The sequence below is a fragment of the Salvelinus namaycush genome, chromosome 27 (assembly GCF_016432855.1).
Source record: "Salvelinus namaycush isolate Seneca chromosome 27, SaNama_1.0, whole genome shotgun sequence".
In the NCBI taxonomy this organism is placed as follows: Eukaryota; Metazoa; Chordata; class Actinopteri; order Salmoniformes; family Salmonidae; genus Salvelinus; species Salvelinus namaycush.
Window position 1 is genome coordinate 34,702,183 of NC_052333.1, and position 20,307 is coordinate 34,722,489.

At 44.0% G+C, this 20,307-nt stretch overlaps 3 protein-coding genes across 4 annotated transcripts in view; 2 read left to right on the plus strand and 1 right to left on the minus strand.

Annotated features, from left to right (window-relative positions):
• The first annotated feature begins 2,226 nt into the window (after positions 1-2,226).
• On the plus strand, positions 2,227-7,277 carry LOC120022461 (zinc finger and BTB domain-containing protein 12-like). 2 transcript variants are annotated; one of them, XM_038966378.1, is made up of 5 exons: positions 2,228-2,563; positions 3,355-3,575; positions 4,756-4,950; positions 5,150-5,344; positions 5,684-7,277. In XM_038966378.1, exons 2-5 carry the CDS (start codon positions 3,372-3,374, stop codon positions 6,770-6,772), a joined length of 1,683 nt encoding a protein of 560 aa, XP_038822306.1. In that variant the 5' UTR covers positions 2,228-2,563; positions 3,355-3,371; the 3' UTR covers positions 6,773-7,277. The 2 variants fall into 2 exon arrangements, with proteins under 2 accessions (XP_038822307.1, XP_038822306.1); XM_038966379.1 differs by lacking the exon at positions 5,150-5,344 and having other exon boundaries at positions 2,227-2,563.
• A 477-nt stretch (positions 7,278-7,754) lies between these two features.
• On the minus strand, positions 7,755-10,904 carry LOC120022466 (negative elongation factor E-like). Its single transcript, XM_038966384.1, has 11 exons — positions 10,841-10,904; positions 10,347-10,432; positions 10,008-10,080; positions 9,770-9,915; positions 9,475-9,552; positions 9,237-9,274; positions 8,889-9,160; positions 8,604-8,748; positions 8,372-8,426; positions 8,188-8,290; positions 7,755-8,084 (listed from the first exon to the last, which is right to left on the minus strand). Exons 2-11 carry the CDS (start codon positions 10,419-10,421, stop codon positions 8,011-8,013), a joined length of 1,059 nt encoding a protein of 352 aa, XP_038822312.1. The 5' UTR covers positions 10,422-10,432; positions 10,841-10,904; the 3' UTR covers positions 7,755-8,010.
• A 187-nt stretch (positions 10,905-11,091) lies between these two features.
• LOC120022458 (helicase SKI2W-like) overlaps positions 11,092-20,307 on the plus strand; it is a 47,170-nt gene continuing 37,954 nt past the window's right edge. Inside the window, exons 1-10 of the mRNA XM_038966369.1 lie at positions 11,092-11,168; positions 11,521-11,642; positions 12,591-12,712; positions 16,146-16,263; positions 16,482-16,599; positions 17,648-17,722; positions 18,025-18,078; positions 19,336-19,499; positions 19,632-19,793; positions 20,026-20,171. Of these exons, the coding sequence (XP_038822297.1) occupies positions 11,156-11,168; positions 11,521-11,642; positions 12,591-12,712; positions 16,146-16,263; positions 16,482-16,599; positions 17,648-17,722; positions 18,025-18,078; positions 19,336-19,499; positions 19,632-19,793; positions 20,026-20,171 (1,094 nt within the window). The 5' untranslated portion in view covers positions 11,092-11,155. The remainder of the gene's footprint in view (positions 11,169-11,520; positions 11,643-12,590; positions 12,713-16,145; positions 16,264-16,481; positions 16,600-17,647; positions 17,723-18,024; positions 18,079-19,335; positions 19,500-19,631; positions 19,794-20,025; positions 20,172-20,307) is intronic.

A 20,307-nucleotide genomic window follows, 5' to 3' on the forward strand; every position in this document is an offset into this window, starting at 1 on the left:
CCTGTGCACAACGGTTGGGATGGTGTTCTTCGGCTTGCAAGCCTCCCCCTGTTTCCTCCAAACATAACGATGGTCATTATGGCCAAACTGTTCTATTTTTGTTTCATCAGTCCAGAGGACATTCCTCCAAAAAGTACGATCTTTGTCCCCATGTGCAGTTGCAAACCGTAGTCTGGCTTTTTTATGGCGGTTTTGAGCAGTGGCTTCATCCTTGCTGAGCGGCCTTTCAGGTTATGTCGATAAAAGACTCTTTACTGTGGATATGGATACTTTTGTACCTGTTTCCTCCAGCATCTTCACAAGGTCCTTTGCTGTTGTTCTGGGATTGATTTGCACTTTTCGCACCAAAGTACGTTCATCTCTAGGAGACAGAACGCGTCTCCTTCCTGAGCGGTATGACGGCTGCGTGGTCCCATGGTGTTTATATTTCCGTACTATTGTTTGTACAGATGAATGTGGTACCTTCAGGCGCTTGGAAATTGCTCCCAAGGATGAACCAGACTTGTGGAGGTCTACAATTGTTTTTCTGAGGTCTTGGCTGATTTCTTTTGATTGTCCCATGATGTCAAGCAAGCAAAGAGGCACTGAGTTTGAAGGTAGGCCTTGAAATACATCCACATGTACACCTCCAATTGACTCAAATGATGTCAATTAGGCTATCAGAAGCTTCTAAAGCCATGACAATTTTCTGGATTTTTCCAAGCTGTTTAAAGGCACAGTCAACTTAGTAAACTTCTGACCCACTGGAATTGTGTTACAGTGCATTATAAGTGAAATAATCTGTCTGTAAACAATTGTTGGAAAAATTACTTGTGTCATGCACAAAGTAGATGTCCTAACCGACTTGCCAAAACTATAGTTTGTTACCAAGAAATTTGTGGAGTGGTTGAAAAACGAGTTTTAATGACTCCAACCTAAGTGAATGTAAACTTCCGACTTCAACTGTATTTGAGCGGTAGATGAGAATAGTAGTATCAGTAGACTAAACATGAACCTGAACTAATAAGTTATTGTTCTCTCTTTTCAGCTATGTGACAGCCTCAAGAATTTTGCTCCTGTGTAATGGTCTGCAGCGAGTCACAGCCAGCCGCCAGAGAGAAGCAAATGTAACCACAGGACATGTGACAGAGTTGATGGACACCCTATGTTCATCAGTGGACAGAAAGTTCCATGAATGGAATATAATCACGTGCTATCAGAAACCGCTGCACTTGACCCCAGGTTTAAGAAGTTAACCTTCAGTGATGCCAGAACGATTGATGAGGCTCTTCAAAGAATAACCTCAGCAGCAGGGAGGGACAGCCCCAGCAGTCAGCTGGCTCAGGTACCAGGGCAACTAGAAGAGGGATCAGATGGAGCAGAAGCACCAGCAGTAGTGCCACAAACTTCTGCTGTTTGGATGCTGTTTGACGAGAGAGCAACTGGGGATGCAGTCCCAAAGGAATCCCTCAGCAGATGCCATAATGGAGGTCCGATCCTGTTTGGAGGAGCCCCTCCTCCTCTGAGCTGGTGGAAGAACAAGGCCTCTGTCTACCTACGGCTTACTAAAGTCATGACAGGGAGACTCTGCATAGTGGCCACATCCGTTCCCTCTGAGAGGGTCTTCTCGAAAACGGGACAAATCATTACTGAGAGAAGAAACCGCATCAGCCCCTCGAAAGTGAGGCAGGTTGCATTTCTGAATGCAAATCTCTCATAAAAGCAAAATATGGTCAGCATTGCTGTGTGCTGCTGGTTATAACATGGCAATAAAGAAGAGAGAGAAAAGAGGGACCAGTTTAATGTTTTAAGTGGAATGTTGCAGTTATGCATATTGCTATTTATTTTTCTTTGATATGGTGCAATATTCTATTATTATGTTGTTCAGATTGTTTTTGTTTTGAATTGTTACATTTATATGCACTTTGTTTATACATTAAAAAGATATACTTTAAATGCAAATGTTTAATATGATTATTTTTCATAACAAGCCAATGCATTTTTACATGCATTGTGGTTGAGGTAGAGTATGATTTCATTTGATAATTTAATTAGAATTGTTTTAACCCCAATCATAGTCAAACTATCGCAAACTGTTTGACTTGAAAAAATACAAAACATTTTTTTTTCAGAGCCGTTTGGGAGCCGAAAGAGCCGGCTCTTTTTGGTGAGCTGTACCGAACGAGCTGGCTCACTGAAAAGAGCCGGAATGCCCATCACTAGTTGTCACGGGAAGTGCTGGTCCACTCTCGTTGAAAAGAAAATGGCTAGCTGTATCGTAAAAATTCATGAAAACTAATATACGTTTTTTTTGGTCTTAATGTAATGTTAGGCGTAAGGTTAGCAGTGTGGTTAATGTTTGCTTTAAAATCAAAATTTAAGAAGATAAATTGTAGAAATAGGCGGGGTTTATGACTTTGTGGCTGTGTAACTACTGACGCTCGTTTAAAACAAGCTAACAAAGTAAACATACTAACGTTAGCTAGCTGGCTTGCTAGCCAATATACAATGAATGACCGGTTATTGAGTGCCTAGTTACTCCACAACATATAGTAAGGGGAAAATATATCTACAGTAGTTGCAGGTAAGGAAACACTAAACTAACGTCGACTTTACTGTCTTTTAGCAGGCAGGTCACAAACGACGGCTAGCTAACGGCCTGTGGCTAGTAGGGGGGTAACAAGCTAGCTAGCGAGGTACTCCTAGCTGGGTAACGTTAGCTATGCGAGTGGTTGGATACACAATAACATGACCGTTTGCGAAATTTAAAACCTGCACAGTTGACCTTAGCTAGTTAGCACTAGCATCATTTGCTAACGTTAGCTAGTAACGTTAACAGCAGCAGTAGTATTACGTTAGCTTTATAGTCACATAAAACAATAAGATATAATATTTGATATAGGTAACTAGTAGCTAAAATTAGGTCGAAAAACAATGTATGATTATCTTCAACCTAGGCTAGTAGGCGCTTGATGTAATTGTTTTGCCATAGAGAGCCATGTCATATAGCTGATTTCAGCTACTCGTTGTGACCTGCTTGAGAAGCCTTGAAATCAAAACGAGCGAACAATGACCTCACCTACTCTAACTTCAATTAATAATCACAGGGAATGTTGGATGTCAAGCCGAGATATGGGAGCTGTTGTGCTTTTTTCTTTGAAGTATAGTCAGACACCATCATGCCTCTTGCACAGCCATGGGGCTTGCTCTCTGGTCTGAATTTGGCCAGTATGACTAGCTGGAGAAATGTTCAGACCCCAGAAAGTTCCACGTTTCCCTTTGGTTGATCCAGATGCTAAATGTTCCCTTTTAAAATATTTGTATTTTTATGATCATTGCAGAATTTCAAGAGTCCTCTTCGTGTCTCTCCTATAGGCTCCACGGTAGCTAAGATGGAGGTGCTGTGTTTCCGGTTGCCGGGTCACGGTGACGCCACCCTGAAGAGCATGAACTCCCTGAGGTCCAGACAGCAGTTCTGTGACATCACTATAGTGGCCAGCGGCAGGCAGACATTCCGTGGACACAAAGTGGTCCTTGCTGCCTGCTCCCCCTTCCTTAGGGACCAGTTCCTGCTCAACCCCTCCTCTGAACTGCAGGTGGGTGCCAGGGAAAGCCACCGTGATGCACACTATTTGGGTTATGTTTGATAAATGTTGAGTGTCAGCTTCAGATGTACTAGCCCCTGACAGACACTTCTTGTCACATACCCTTTCAATGATCTAACTGTTTTAATAGGCATATCTTTGAGCCTGGGAAGTTATCAAATGTTTTATCATGCCAGCTGTGGTTCCAGTCCTATGCCTCATTATAGTAGATTCTATCACAAGTCTTGCAGGATATGACACTAATGGCTTACACGATTGATCATTAAAAAAATATACTACATGACCAAAAGTATATGGACACCGGCATGTTGAACATCTCATTTCAAAATCATGGGCATTAATATGGAGTTGGTCCCCCCCCCCTTGCTGCTAAAACAGCATCCACTCTTTAGGGAGGCTTTCCACTAGATGTTGGAACATTTCTGCGGGGACTTGCTTCCATTCAGCCACAACCGCATTAGTGAGGTCGGGCACTGATGTTGGGTGATTAGGCCTGGCTTGCAGTTAGCGTTACAATTCATCCCAAAGGTGTTTGATGGGGTTGAGGTCAGGGCTCTGTGTAGGCCAGTCAAGTTCTTCCACACTGATCTCGACAAACAATTTCTGTACGGACCTCTCATTGTCATGCTGAAACAGGAAAGGGCCTTCCCCAAACTGTTGCCGCAAAGTTGGAAGCACAGAATCGTCTAGAATGTCTTTGTATGCTGTAGCGTTAAGATTTCCCTTCAATGGAACTAAGGGGCCTATCCCGAACCATGAAAAACCGTCCCAGACCGTTATTCCTCCTCCACCAAACTTTACAGTTGGCACTGCATTCGTACAGGTAGTTGTTCTGGCATCCGCCAAACCCAGATTCGCCGTCGTACTTCCAGATGGTGAAGCGTGATTCATCACTCCAGAGAAAGTGTTTCTATTGCTCCAGAGTCCAATGGCAGTGAGCTTTACACCACTCCAGCTGATGCTTGGCACTGCGCATAGTGATCTTAGACATCCTATGACGGTGCCACGTGGAAAGTCACTGCGCTCTTCAGTAAGGCCATTCTACTGCCAATGTCTATGGAGATTGCGTTTGAAGGGGTGTCCACATACTTTTTTGTATTTATAGTGTATCTGAGACGTAACAGCAAAATAGCTGTTTGGTGTGTTTTTTTTCTCCTATTTTGCCCTCTAGGTGTCAGTCCTTCACAGCTCCTCGGTGGTATGTGAGCTGCTCCAGTCCTGTTACACCGGTGTGCTGCAGTTCAGCCCCAAGGAGATAGTGAATTACCTGACGGCCGCTAGCTACCTGCAGATGGAGCATGTTGTGGAGAAGTGCCGGGGAGCCCTGGGCAAGTACATGCAGCCAAAGAACCCCAGCTCACCAAAGGTTAGTTGCTTATTTTGGTTAGTGTATAGTCAAAGGCACCCTATTGAAGCAATTGTTTGAAATCACAACGTAAAATGTGATTATACCGTGCTTCAATTGTATAAGGCAAATACTTACTGAACTTATCTACTATGTGATTTATCAAAGGCTGGATTGTATTTACCTGTGAAGATGTTGAACTGGCACCGCTCATTTTCAGATCAAGTCAGAAGAGAGCCAATCGATGCCAGTGACAGTCAGTGGCAGCAGCCACTCCCTTATGTCAACCTCTGCTGATCATTCCTCACTGCAGCCTCACAGCCCTGTACAGTCTCAGGCTGATGACCATACAGACTCAAACACTAAGACAGATATACAACACGATGATGACCCTAACACAATGGATGAGATCAAAGTAAGGCAATTCAGGAACAACACTTACCACTGCATCCATCTGTACATTTTTTGTTGAGTATTTGAATGTTTTTTTTGTTGTAAAAAAAAAAAAGTTTTCCAAATTATATTTGAGAGGATTTCAAATACTATTTTTAAATACACTGCATACATTTAACCAAGGTATTTGAGGATTTTCAACTACTTGTCTTTTCAAATAAAATATATATCTGAATAAATACTTTGATCAAATGTATGTGAAAGTAGTTGAGATATTTTAAATAGTATTTGAACCCAGGTCTGGTAGCTACACAAGGACATTGATTAGTAGCACACTCAAATCGGTCTCATGTTGTTCCAGGTGAGAGTAACAGAGGGCAGGGAGGATTATGACGTGTTCCGGATCTGCATCGAGGATGAGCAGGAGCCGGAAGAGAGGCGAGATGCAGAGGAAGGCGGAGAGGAAGCCACAGAGGGGCATCAGGGGTGCCAGTACCAAGATACGGACAGTGTCATAGTGGGAGGGGGCAGGGGTGATGATATAGCCCCAGCTGAAATGGCCATCCGCAACAGCGGCTTTGAGAGGGAGGGGCTCCAAGGCTGGAGGCGTAGACTCACCGACTCACCCAAAGTGGGCCGGGGGAGGGGGAGGGGCTTCAAGAGGAAGCGTGGCTCGTACCGCGAGAGGGAGAGGAGGCCTCTGGGTATGCAATACCAGGAGGCGTGGCGTCTACCCACCGGGGCGGAGATGATGCAGGGCTTTGGCCTGGACTTCAGCCAGGAAGCCATGAGGTCAGCTTTCCTCTCGGGGGGCGATCTCCCACGGCTAGACTACGGGATGGGGGAGGTTCAGGGAGAGGAGCTGGTGCCCCGGGACGGGAATGGTCAGGCCCACTACAACCTGGACGACCCCAGTGGTGATGGAGGTGAAGGTAACATGGGGATGGCGGCTGTGCCAACAGGTGGTGACGGGGCGGGGGATGAGTCTGTGGCCGTGGTGGGCTCCACCTCCAGCACAGCGGGGCCGGTGGCATGTGAGCAATGCGGCCTGACCTTCCCCTCGGCCCACTCTCTGGCTGTCCACACGCGCGCCACCCACTTGCTGTACGTGTGCCCCTGCTGCGGCAAACACTTCAACCACTCCAGTAACCTCAACCGCCACATGACCGTGCACCGCGGTGCCAAGGTCCACCGCTGCCCACTCTGCGACAAGACATTCACGCAGAAGTCCACGCTGTGCGATCACATGAACCTACACAGCGGTGAGCGGCCTCACTGCTGCGCCTACTGCCACTCGCGCTTCGCCCACAAGCCGGCGCTGCGGCGCCACCTCAAGGAGCAGCATGGGAAGACGACCGCTCAGAACAGCTTGGAGGCACAGGCTGAGATGGAGCGAGTGGCAGGGCCAGGGGAAGGAGAGGGAGACACTCAGGACAGATTTGACTTTTGAAAAGGACACTGGAACAGGGAGGAGGAGAGATGCTCCCTTACCCCTCCTCTCAGCCAAAATGTACACTCATTGACTAAGCATTACAGGTTACAGTTGGAGGTACAGGGGGGTTATTCAAGCAAGCGGCTGTGTGCTTACCTTCTGCTCTAATTGCCAAAAGAGTGGTTTGGAGTGTGCCTTTGAGTTTGTGGGTTGGAAACGAGGTTGTGTGTGCTGGAGGGACCTACTAAGATCTTGAAAGGGAAAACCCCTACTTTTAGACCTGGGGTGCACAACTCCGGTCCTCCTCACGGGCCGAAGTGTATGCTGGTTTGAAGCTCTGGCCAGTCAATGACATGGATTGATTATTTATCTCTTAATTATTTAATTGAAGGGGGGGGAAACGATGACCTACTGTACAGCACCGTGGCTCTGGAGGCCTGGAGTTGTGCACACCTCAGTTTTAGACCTTATTGTCTCATTTGTAACTCACTGGCTGCCCAATAAAATATTTTACATTTGTGTGTTTGAAGGTGAGCTTCTTGTTGGATGTTGGTATGTACCAGCTGATTTGTAATGTGTACTTAACAGTGTAAGACACTATATTTAAAAGTACCCAAAAGAATAAAGTAGGCTATCATTCCATAATCATGCTCATCACAAAAGGACAAATAGTAAGAGACCTACACTTTGTGCAATGCGCGTTTACTCAGGACTCGAGACACTATTCTGTAAATGTGCACAAAATGACGTGTTAATATACAGTGCATTTGAAAAGTGTTCAGAACCCTTCACTTAGTCCACATTTTGTTACGTTAGCTTTATACGTCTCTGCATTGTATCGTGCTAAACCAAAGGAAACAGACAAATCGATGCATGTGAGAGGTAGGTGGATTTCATGGCCTACAGCTATGAGACATACACTATTGTGTTATTACATTGATACAGTGCCAAATCTAATTCGATCCTTTGATTCAAAGCAAGACCGCATCAGACAACCAGATGGACAAATGTATTGATGTGATTTATTGAGCTCCACAAAACAATGAAACCCCTGGTTGCAAGACCAAACCACCACAATCTCTGTTCACATGGTCATTGCCATTACACATCCTGGCCATGAATGAAATGTAGCATCTACTCAGAACTGACATCGGGCTAACAGGCAATCAACAACCAACACAAAATGCAATATAGAAAATGCATACAAAGCTAACTCGTTGATTCTTACAGATCTCCAATGCGGCACGCCTCTTAGCTCATAGGAAATCCTCACTGTACACAACCTGGTTTCTCTTGTCTCTGTAGGAACCTTTGGCACTGTTCTGCACAGCTGTAAGGGGAAAGAGAGAAAGTATACATGAATCCAGAGTTGACACTTCCTGTCATACACTGCTTGTTAGTCCGATCTGTGTTTGACTAGAACTGATATTTACCCAGAGTGGCCCAAACAGATTTGCCGGTGGCTGCCTCCAGCATAGGCTGCTTCCTGGCGATGCTGACTTTGATGGGGACGTCTCCCACCGTGCTTCCATTCAACTGGGAGAAGAAGAGTGTATAGATGATAGGTTTTACACTATAATGCCTTAAGTTGGGACAGGGAGCTAGAGCTATACTGACCTCTGCTACAGCTTGGTCTGCAGACTCCATCTTCTCAAAGGTGATGAATGCACAGCTAGAAAGAGAAAGACAAGGCTGTGTTCATTAGCACCAAACAGAACAAAACAGTGAGGGACTTACTGGACTAGTTTTAGTTTTCAACTGCAAAACATTTTAAAACACTGAACAATTTCAGTTTTGGATGCTCTCCCAATCACACACCCACAAGGACATAAAAGTAATGTAGCCGTACTTGCGTGGGGAATCCATGGACAGGTCAATGATGGTGCCGTGTTGGGAGAAGGCTGAACGCAGGTTGTCCTCCACAAGGCCAGTTCCATACACGTACACTGTGTTCCCCTTCCTCACCCCTCTCCGCTCCGGGTACGAGTCTGATCCTGAGAGGGGGAAAGATAAGGGAGAAGAAAAACAGTTCCATTATTCCATCCTTGAATTTGTATTTTGAGCTAAACATCCTTTTAAGAATGCCAATGATAAGACACATGAAAAGACAGAAGTCCAGTAAACTAATACTCACGTCTGAACGGTCCGTCTCGCTCACGTGACTCTCTGTCTCCTCCCCTTTCCCGGTCTCCGTCCTGGCTCCTGTCTCTCTCCCGGTCTCGCGGCTCTCTGTCCCTGCCCCGGTCGCCGCTGCCCCGGTCTCTCTCTCTGTCGCGCTCCCTCTCTCTGTCCATCTCTCGGTCTCCTCTGTCTCTCTCTCGCTCCATGTCTCTGCTGGTGGAAAGGCCGCCGCCTCCCTCCTCCTCCTCGTCGTCACGAGCCGCCCGGTCACCTGGAGTGACGAAGCTGTTAGAGATTGAGATGTTAAACCGCCTTATACAGAAAACCAGCGTCTATTATTTATCAGAGCTTTTAGGCTTACCTCTCGTACAAAGATTTTCTGTGGGCTCTTTTGCCAGCCTGGAGTAGAAATAAAAATTTCAAAGCAACAGCATCAGTTGTATATTCCCCCCCCCCAAAATATCCAAGTCACTGGTTCTGTGGCCACAATACAGGCAGACAGCATTGGCAAAATACTGTAAATGCATGCCATTTTGTAGGTAGAGTTCATCAATTCATTGGCTGATTTTACATGGGATGTCATTTAATTCTAATTTTACCTCAGAAAGTTCCTCATCAGTGGACATGCTCCTTTGGAATGGTTGGAAAGCCACAGGGCCTGGCACTTTCTCTGGATCCTGGTAAACAGAAAGAGAAAATATAACAAATCATTACCAAACCATAAATTGATACGTTTGAGTTCCATCACAGACTAGTTTATGTGTCAGATTTAAAAGGAATTTGCAACCGTCTCAGCTTTAAACATTACTATTATTGTTATGTATATAAATTGTTGTATCAATAATTTATTCTATGATCAATTCACATTACACATCACTGCATTTTGTATCTCACCTTGAGTTTGATCTCTAGTGTTCTAGAGCGCTTGAAGCCAGAGTTCTTATTCTCTGACTTGATGGCGCTGATGGCTCCAGACTTGATAAGCATCTTTGCCTGCTCTGTAGCTGTCGCAGTATCTAGCACCGGCTGGTCTGACAAAGCTAGGAGGGAGAGAGTAGATGCAACATAATCAACTCTGACAAAGTATCTGCTTAGTAATACAGTTTTAAAAAGTGAAGACAAAGCCACATACTTCGCTTCAATCCACTCTGATTGGTCTGGCTGGTTGAACTCTGCTGCTTCTTCAAAGCCAGCAGTGCCTTTTTCTAGAGGTGTGAGGATAGATGGAGAGAAAGAGACAATAAGAGGTGTAAACACTAAGGCCAATCGGAGTTTGGTAACATAATAATGATATCTAACTTTCAACATGAGTGTGATGATGATGACTGACCGGTGAATTTAACAAAGACCTAGGACTACTCCTGATCACATCTGCAAATGTGGGGGCAGTGACACATCTCATTGTCAGAAACAGGATACGGATACATCGATTTCTCTCTAGTCAAGTGAGGAGATGCTTCAAGTTTTTCACCTTTTTCTTGAGTTTGGCATATTTCTTCTGCAGAGACTCCTCTTCCTCCGTCAAAGAGCTTGGGAACACAACCATGTCGAACCCAGCTGGAAAGTAGTGTGAAAAAGGAATGGACAACCAGAATAGTGGACATATTTGCACAACACAATGAATACCAATACACAAGTGTGGTTTAATTCAACTCTACAATGCAATTGCATAAACTCAAAAACTACTATTTACACTTTGTTCACGACCAAATAGATTTCTGTTTCTACTTTCTGCATGCATCTGACAACATTTTAAAACCTTACGTTAGCTTGTTAGCTGGTTGGTTGGCTAGCTACCTATTAACATTAGCTGTTACTACTAGCCATCTACATTGTGTTACACAGGGCAGTGGAAAGTATATAATTGCTTATCAACAATATGGCAATGTAGCTTTCAGACTACAACAATAAACAAAATACACTACATTGACACTATTGTATTTAGAAATGTAATTATTTTGTTACCTCTGTTACGTTACTATAGCTAGTTGTAATCACACCCATTCACCAACACAAAAACACAGTCGCATGAAAATGACGTACACAGTTGTTAGGGCGCATGAATAAGAAAAATAACTATTCAACTTGCTAAAATTGATAGAATAAGTAAATTATAAGGAATGCATGGCCTACACTTGACAACATTTAGTAAGAGAATGTATTAATATTGAGATATATATCGTATTACATATGGCAATTTGACCTACTTCCGCCTACCAATCTTTGCCATTTCCGAATAGACAGTGAACTGCTGCACCAACTTTCATCTGCGGTGGAGAAATGGAAAGAATAGGTGAAGGAGATTTAGATCATATGTACAGATAATGAATTAGGCATACGGTTAAGGCCATTGCTGTAAGCTTTGCTTTAAAGTAACTTGCTAGCAATACAGTTTACTGGCGAATATAACAACTTGGGTTAGCCTAGCTAACGTTAGCTAGCCAGTTCAGCTCTCATTCATATTGCAGAAATGTAACGTTAGTCCCTCCCAACATGCGCAACGTTTTATGAACAGAATGACATTTATGACATTACAATATATGTTTATATGATTCAATATCTTACAATGGACTCCAATGTATTGCGCGATAGAGGACAGCCCATAGAAACTAGGCTATTCATCTCAATCCCATTTCTCTCCATAGATCTTCCCCCTGTGGGCCCCACAGATCTCCCGCTATCCCTGCTGGAGATGGGTTGCTCTGGCAGGTTTGAGCTCATCACACATCCACAGCCCAATGACCAGCCCCTGTATCCACAAAGCACGGTCAGTATGACTCAAATCAAATTTTATTTGTCACATATGCCGAATACATCATGTGTAGACCTTACAGTGAAATGCTTATTTACAAGCCCTTAACCAACAATGCAGTTTTAAGAAAATACCCAAAAAAAGTTAGAGATAAGAATAACAAATAATTAAAGAGCAGCAGTAAATAACAATAGCGGTGCTATATATAGGGGGTACCGGTACAGAGTCAATGTGTGGGGGTAATATAATGTGCATGTAGGTAGAGTTATTAGTGACTATGCATAAATAATAACAGAGTAGCAGCAGTGTAGAAGAGGGTGGATGCAAATAGTCTGAGTAGCCATTTGATTAGATGTTGAGGAGTATTATGGCTTGGAGTTAGAAGCTGTTTAGAAGCCTCTTGGACCTAGACTTGACACTCCGGTACCGCTTGCCATGCGGTAGCAGAGAAAACAGTTTCTGACTAGGGTGGCTGGAGTCTTTGACAATTTTAGGGCCTTCCTCTGACACTGCCTGGTATAGAGGTCCTGGATGGCAGGAAGTTTGGCCCCAGTGATGTACGGTGCTGTACGCACTACCCTCTGTAGGGCCTTGCGGCCGAGCAGTTGCCTACCAGGCAGTGATGCAACCCGTCAGAATGCTCTCGATGGTGCAGCTGTCTCAGTCTGTGGAATGATTCTTATCTGAAAACTCGCCCCGCCATTTCTACAGATATGAAAGGACTGCTTAAAGTATGCAAGCAATATATTGCATATCTCCATCTACCTCTATTTGTCTAAGTTAAGTTTTTACAGTAGGTGTCACCTACCTACCTAAGTCCCTAAGAACCGCAAAGGCCCGCCATCAAGTTTAAAGGAAAGGAGCAAACTTCAGTTTGGAAATCATCCTGTGTTTACATACATCTATCTAATCTCTCCAGCCTATTATCTCCCTTATGTGTTTCTATCATTCATTTATCTGCAGCTCCCCCATGGACTCCCTCCCACCAGTGTGGGCCTGGAGACAGAGGTAGAGAAGCGCTTCCTACGTGACCCTGCCTGGCTTCCCATACACGATACCGACGCTGCCTTCCACAGGTTTCTGAAGTGAGTCTGCCTTCAAGTATTCATACCCAAGGGCTTAATCCACATTTTGTTGTGTTACAGTCTGAATTCAAAATGGATGACGTTTCTTTTTTAAATATATTTTTTCCATCTACACACAATACTCCATAATGACGAAATGAAAACATGTTTAATTTTTTTGAAACAAATATATTGAAAATTAAATACAGAAATATTGAACATACATATTCACACCCCGGAGTCAATACATGTTAGAATCACCTTCGGCAGAGATTACAGCTGTGAGTCTTTCTGGGTAAGTCTCTAAATGCTTTACACACCTGGATTGTACAATATCTGCACATTTATTCTTTTAAAAATTCTTCAAGCTCTGTCAAGTTGGTTGTTGATCATTGCTAGACAGCCATTTTCAAGATTTGACATATATTTTAAAGCAGATTTAAGTCAAAACTGTAACTAGGCCACTTAGGAACATTCAATGTTGTCTTGGTAAGCAACTCTTTCCATGACATAGTAGGCTGATTAGGTGAAAACTTTGGTCCCTTGTTGATGTCACACATTAAATCCACTTCAGTTAGTCAGTGTAGTAGTGATGGGCATTCCGGCTCTTTTCAGTTAGCCGGCTCGTTCGGCTCAGCTCACCAAAAAGAGTCGGCTCTTTTGGCTCCCAAACGGCTCTTTAAAAAAAAAATGTGTTGTATTTTTTCAAGTCAAACAGTTTGTGATAGTTTGACAATGATTGGGGTTAAAATAATTCTAATTAAATTATTAAATGAAATCATACTATACCTCAACCACAATGTATTTAAAAATGCATTAGTTTGTTATGAAAAAGAATGCTATTACACATGTGCATTTAAAGTATAACTTTTTAATGTATATAAACAAAGTGCATATAAATCTAACCATTCAAAACGAATACAATCTGAACAACATAATAATAGAATATTGCACCATGTCAAAGAAACAATGTGCAAAACTGCAGCATCCCACTTAAAACATTAAACTGGTCTCTCTTTTCTCTCTCTTCTTTATTGCCATGTTATAACCAGCAGCACACAGCAATGCTGACCATATTTTGCTTTTATGAGAGATTTGCATTCAGAAATGCAAGCTGCCTCATTTTCGAGGGGCTGATGCGGTTTCTTCTCTCAGTAATTATTTGTCCCATTTTCGAGAAGACCCTCTCAGAGGGAACGGATGTGGCCACTATGCAGAGTCTCCCTGTCATGACTTTAGTAAGCCGTGGGTAGACAGAGGCCTTGTTCTTCCACCAGCTCAGAGGAGGGGCTCCTCCAAACAGGATCGGACCTCCATTATGGCATCTACTGAGGGATTCCTTTGGGGCTGCATCCCCAGTTGCTCTCTCGTCAAACAGCATCCAAACAGCAGACGTTTGTGGCACTGGTGCTTCTGCTCCATCTGATCCCTCTTCTTTCTGTTGCCCTGGTGCCTATATTATTTAATTTATTTTTTCATTCTTTGAATTAGTTAATTCTATTAATTTAAATCTTTTGATTATTCTTATCTTAATTTATTTTTATTTTTATGAATAGATTCGGCACTTCTGAAATGCGAGCCGGCTCCCAACGTTCACCTACAAGAGCCATCTCTTAGAGCCGACTCATTCGTGAACGACCCATCACTACAGTGTAGATTCATTATTAAATAATGATTTTTAAGCCTTGAGACAATTGAGACATGGATTGTGTATGTGTGCCATTCAGAGGGTGAATTGGCAAGACACAAGATTTGTGCCTTTGAACGGGCTATGGTAGTAGGTGCCAGGTGCTCCAGTTTGTGCCAAGAACTGCAATGCTGCTGGGGTTTTCACACTCAACAGTTTCCCGTGTTTATCAAGAATGGTCCACCACTCAAAGGACATCCAGCCAACTTGACACAACTTTGGGAAGCATTGGAGTCAACAATTGAGGCTGTTCTGAGGGCAAAAGTGGAAGGTGTTCTTAACTCAATATTAGGAAGGTGTTCTTCATGTTTTGTACAATCAGTATATTTTTGGCCTTGTGTTTTAGGTTATTGTCCAGCTGAAAGGGGCATTTGTCTCCCAGTGTCTGTTGGAAAGCTGACTAGACCAGGTTTTACTCTAGAATTTTGCCTGTGCTTAGGTCTATTCCGTTTTCTTTTTATCCTGCAAAAACTCCCTAGTTCTTGCCGATGACAAGCATACTCATAGCATGATGCAGCCCCTACCGTTGATGTGTTGTGTTGGATTTGCCACAAACATAACATTTTAACCAGAGTCTCTGGGTTCGCGCCCAGGCTCTGTCGCAGCCGGCCGCGACCGGGAGGTCCGCACAATTGGGCTAGCGTCGTCCGGGTTAGGGAGGGTTTGGCCGGTAGGGATATCCTTGTCTCATCGCGCTCCAGCGACTCCTGTGGCGGGCCGGGCGCAGTGCGCGCTAACCAAGGGGGCCAGGTGCACGGTGTTTCCTCCGACACATTGGTGCGGCTGGCTTCCGGGTTGGAGGCGCGCTGTGTTAAGAAGCAGTGCGGCTTGGTTGGGTTGTGCTTCGGAGGACGCGTGGCTTTCGACCTTCGTCTCTCCCGAGCCAATACGGGAGTTGTAGCGATGAGACAAGATAGTAATTACTAGCGATTGGATACCACGAAAATTGGGGAGAAAAGGGGATAAAATTTAAAAAATAAATAAAAATAAAAATACATAACATTTTGTATTTAGGACATTTGCCACTTTTTGCTACTTTTACAGTTTTACTTTAGAGCTATATTGCAAACAGGATGCATGCTTTGGAATTGTTTTATTCTGTACAGACTTCCTTTTTTTTCACTCATTTAGGTTAATATTGTGTAGTAATTACAATGTGTTGATCCGTCCTTAGTTTTCTCCTATCACAGCCATTAAACTCTAACTGTTTTAAAGTCACCATTGGCCTCATGGTGAAATCCCTGCGCGGTTTCCTTCCTCTCCAGCAACTGAGTTAGGAAGGAAGCCTGTATCTTTGTAGTGACTGGGTGTATTGATACACCATCCAAAGTGTAATTAATAACTTCACCATGCTCAAAGGGATATTCAATATCTGCTTTTTTTTTTTTTTTACCCATCTACCAATAGGTGTCCTTCTTTGCGAGGCATTGGAAAACATCTCTGGTCTTTTTCGTTGAATCTGTTTGAAATTCAATGCTTGACTGCGGGACCTTACAGATAATTGTACGTGTGGGGTACAGAGATGAGGTAGTCATTCAAAAATCATGTTAAACACTATTATTGCACACAGAGAGACACTGTACTTTTCTTATTAGGGTTTTGCTTGTTTAGTTGTTATTGCTTTGATGCCATATAAATCTCACTTGGAAAGTGGTGTTAAAGGGGAATTCAGTGGTCCAGATGAGGCTATTCACCTGTAGTGAAGTACTGTTGTACCACATGGTCACAGAATTAATTTGCGGTAACAGACTTGTTGCTTTTCTCTAGGCTGGCTGAGCGAGACGTTCGTGTGGACTCTCTTCTCCATTGCTCTTTGTCTCCTCTACACTCTGGCATCTCAGTAGTCAGAGATCCAACGACAGGAATGCTTTTGGACTTCACTGAGGTACATGCTATTGTCAGCTGTAATTAAGCTATGCTGTCTTAGTCTGTGTGTCCTAATAATGCTGCTATGATCATGATGTGACTCATTGGGAACATTCAGAATTGTAGCACTATCCTGAGTGATCTATTAATCTTATTAAAAGGTCTACTTCTTTTCATACACTTGCTACACATTTTACAACCCGGTGTCATTAAATCTCCTTCTCACTCTCTGTCCAGGTGTTACTGGGGGACACAGGCATCTCTGCTAAGAATTCTATGTCCCTGCAGCGTCCACCAAACCCTAATCCCTCTGAGAGCCTCCGAGGAAGCAACACCAACTACCCCTTTCTGCCCGGTGGGTCTGAGTCCTCACCTAAATATATTATCAGATCCATATATACTACATGACCAATATGGAGTTGGTCCCCCATTTGCTGCTATAACAGCCTCCACTCTTCTGGGAAGGCTTTCCACTGGATGTTGGAAGCACAGAATCGTCTAGAATGTCATTGTATGCTGTAGCGTTTCCCTTCACTGGAACTAAGGGGCCTAGCCTGAACCATGGAAAACAGCCCCAGACCATTATTCCACCTCCACCAAACTTTACAATTGGCACTATGCATTTGGGCAGGTAACGCTCTCCTGGCATCCACCAAACCCAGATTCATCCGTCAGACGGCTGGTTGGTGAAATGTGATCCATCACTCCAGAGAAGGCGTTTCCACTGCTCCAGTGTCCAATGGCGGCGAGCTTTACACCAGTCCAGCCAACGCTGCTTAGCATTGCACATGGTGATCTTACCCTTGTGTGCGGGTGCCCGGCCATGGAAACCCATTTCATGAAGCACCCGACGAACAGTTCTTGTGCTGACGTTTCTTCCAGAGGCAGTTTGGAACACGGTAGTGAGTGTTGCAACCGAGGACATATGATTTTTACGCACTTCAGCACTCTACGGTCCCGTTCTGTGAGCTTGTATGGCCTTCCACTTCGCGGCTGAGCCGCTGTTGCTCCTAGACGTTTCTTCACAGTAACAGCACTTACAGTTGACCGGGGCAGCTCTAGTAGGACAGAAATTTGACAAACTGACTTGTTGGAATGGTGGCATCCTATGACTGTGCCACGTTGAAAGTCACTGAGCTCTTCAGTAAGGCCATTCTACTGCCAATATTTGTCTATGGAGATTGCATGGCTGTGTGCTCGATTTTATACTGTACACCTGTCAGCAACGGGTGTGGCTGAAATAGCCGAATTCACACGTTTAAAGGGGTGTCCACATACTTTTGTATGTATAGCGCATATTCATGTATGTATATATGGCTCTGAAATATATAATAAATATTTGTCGTAAGTCTTCCCTTTAGTCAATTATAGAGAAATATTTCTATTCTATCTTGTTTACATAGGTGGTATGGACGAGCTGACACTGGAGCAAATCAAGACGAAATCCGAGCTGGAGGAAGACATAGACTTTGAGAACGGTGAAGTGACCTTTATTATGGAGTTGAAATGGTAGAGGGGCAATGGTCTCCCATACAAAAGGCTGCCTGTGCACAGCGAGGCGGATTAGTGTGAGGCGGGATGCTTACTTTACAATGAAAATGCAGACTGAAAGGGCCTTTGAAATAACACATACTGTGTGCTGTTCCCGGGAACCAAATGGCTCTCTTCAAAAATCGGAATACAGATTTAAGTGATTACAGATCTTTTTGTGATTGAGGACATGTTTCTTGCTTGTGTCGTGATGTTTGTGTAGTAACATATCTATTTCCCTTTACTTCAGGGTTACTCACAGTGCCCCCTGGACTTAAAGTTGGGATGGACTTCAGTGACAAAGGTTTGAATGGACATGCACTACGTGAGCAAAAGTATGTGGACACCTGCTCGTCAAACATCTCATTCCAAAATCATGGGCATTAATATGGAGTTGGTCTCCCCTTTGCTGCTATAACAGCCTCCCCTCTTCTGGGAAGTCTTTCTACTGGATGTTGGAACATTGCTGCGGAGACTTGCTTCCATTCAGCCACAAGAGCATTAGTGAGGTCGGGCACTGATGTTGAGCGATTAGGCCTGGCTCGCAGTCGGTGTTCCAATTCATCCCAGAAGTGTTCGATGGGGATGAGTTCAGGGCTTTGTGCAGGCCAGTCAAGTTCTTCCACCAAAACCATTTCTGTATGGACCTCGCTTTGTTTACAGGAGCAGTGTGATGCTGAAACAGGAAAGGGCCTTCCCTAAACTGATACCACAAAGTTGGAAGCAGGGAATCGTTCTAGAATGTCATTGTATGCTGTAGCGTTAAGATTTCCCTTCACTGGAACTAAGGGGCCTAGCCCGAACTATGACAAACAGCCCCAGACCTATTCCTCCTCCACCGAACTTTACTGTTAGCGCTACGCATTGGGGCAGGTAGCGTTCTCCTGACATCCGCCAAACCCAGATTCTTCCGTCAGACGGTGAAGCGTGATTCATCACTCTAGAGAACGCGTTTCCACTGCTCCATAGTCCAATGGCAGTCTGTGTTTGGCATTCCGCATGGTGATCTTAGGCTGGCCATGGAAATCCATTTCATGAAGCTCCCGACGAACAGTTATTGTGCTGAAGTTGCTTCCAGAGGCAGTTTGGAACTCGGTAGTGAGTGTTGCAACCGAGGACAGATGATTTTTACGCCCTACGTGCTTCTGCGGTCCCGTTCTGTGAGCTTGTCTGGCCTACCACTTCGCGGCTGAGCCGTTGTTGCTCTTAGATGTTTCTACTTCACAATAACAGCACTTACAGTTGACCGGGGCAGCTCTAGCAGGGCAGACATTTGGTGAACTGGCTTGTTGGAAAGGTGGCATCCTATGACGGTGCCACGTTGAAAGTCACTGAGCTCTTCAGTAAGGCCATTCTCCTGCCAATGTTTGTCTATGGAGATTGCATGGCTGTGTGCTCGATTTTATACACCTGTCAGCAACGGGTGTGGCTGAAATAGTCAAATTCACTAATTTGAAGGGGTGTCCACATACAGTAGCTTATATATATAGCTATATATAGTGTATGTTCCTAAGCTTAAATATATATATAATTTTCTTCCTTCTTTAAATTCTCTCTGTAGATGCCAAAACCACAAAGGGAGAAATCAACCTCCTGTCCCTCCTGTCCACCTTTGATGATATCGTAGACTCCCAGCCCGAGGCAGAGGAGAAAGAGAAAGGACTCGGAAGCAGAGATTCTCCCAAACTACCCAGAACCAACAGCCTGGAAGACCTGGGGATCAAGGTATTAAATAAATACGTTTTTTTCTGTTTATTGATGAATAAAATCTACATCTAAAATGTAGTTTCCCCTCTAACTTAGCTTCTGTTTGTTATGTTCATATACTTAAAGGTGGTTGTTTATTTCCTCCTGTAGGACTCTCCCTCTACACCTGGGACCACCTCGACAGAGAAGAAAGATGGAGGAACGACCAAACCGGGAGAGGGCCACGAGGAGAAGAAGAGATGGGCTATCCCAGTAGACATCACCTCCCCTTGCGATGACTTCTACAAACGCATCCCCAACCCTGCCTTCAAGGTACTTTGTTATAATGACAAAATATGTTGGTGGTTTGGTAGATGTAGTTTAATATGTCGATGACCATTGTGTTGATTAGTGCCATGTAGACTAAAGAAGCCTGTTCGTTGACATTACCTGATACCTACAAATATTGCAGGGTTTAGTTTAATGACATTATCACACTCTATTCCCTTATTGGCATAGAGCCTTGTTCATTCCACAACACTAATGTGATCCCCACCTCTCCCAGTATCCCTTTGAGTTGGACATGTTCCAGAAGCAGGCAGTGTTGAGGCTGGAGGCACATGAGTCTGTGTTTGTGGCAGCTCACACATCAGCAGGCAAAACCGTGGTGGCAGAGTACGCCATAGCACTCTCACAAAAACACATGACCAGGTGTGTGTATTTACATGTTTGACATGCTCTCTAAAATCTCTAATCCTTACAAGGTAAAAATATGGGATTTTATCAGATTTATACAAATTATGATTTTATGACCTGTATCATTGAATTGATGAATAGGACATTTACT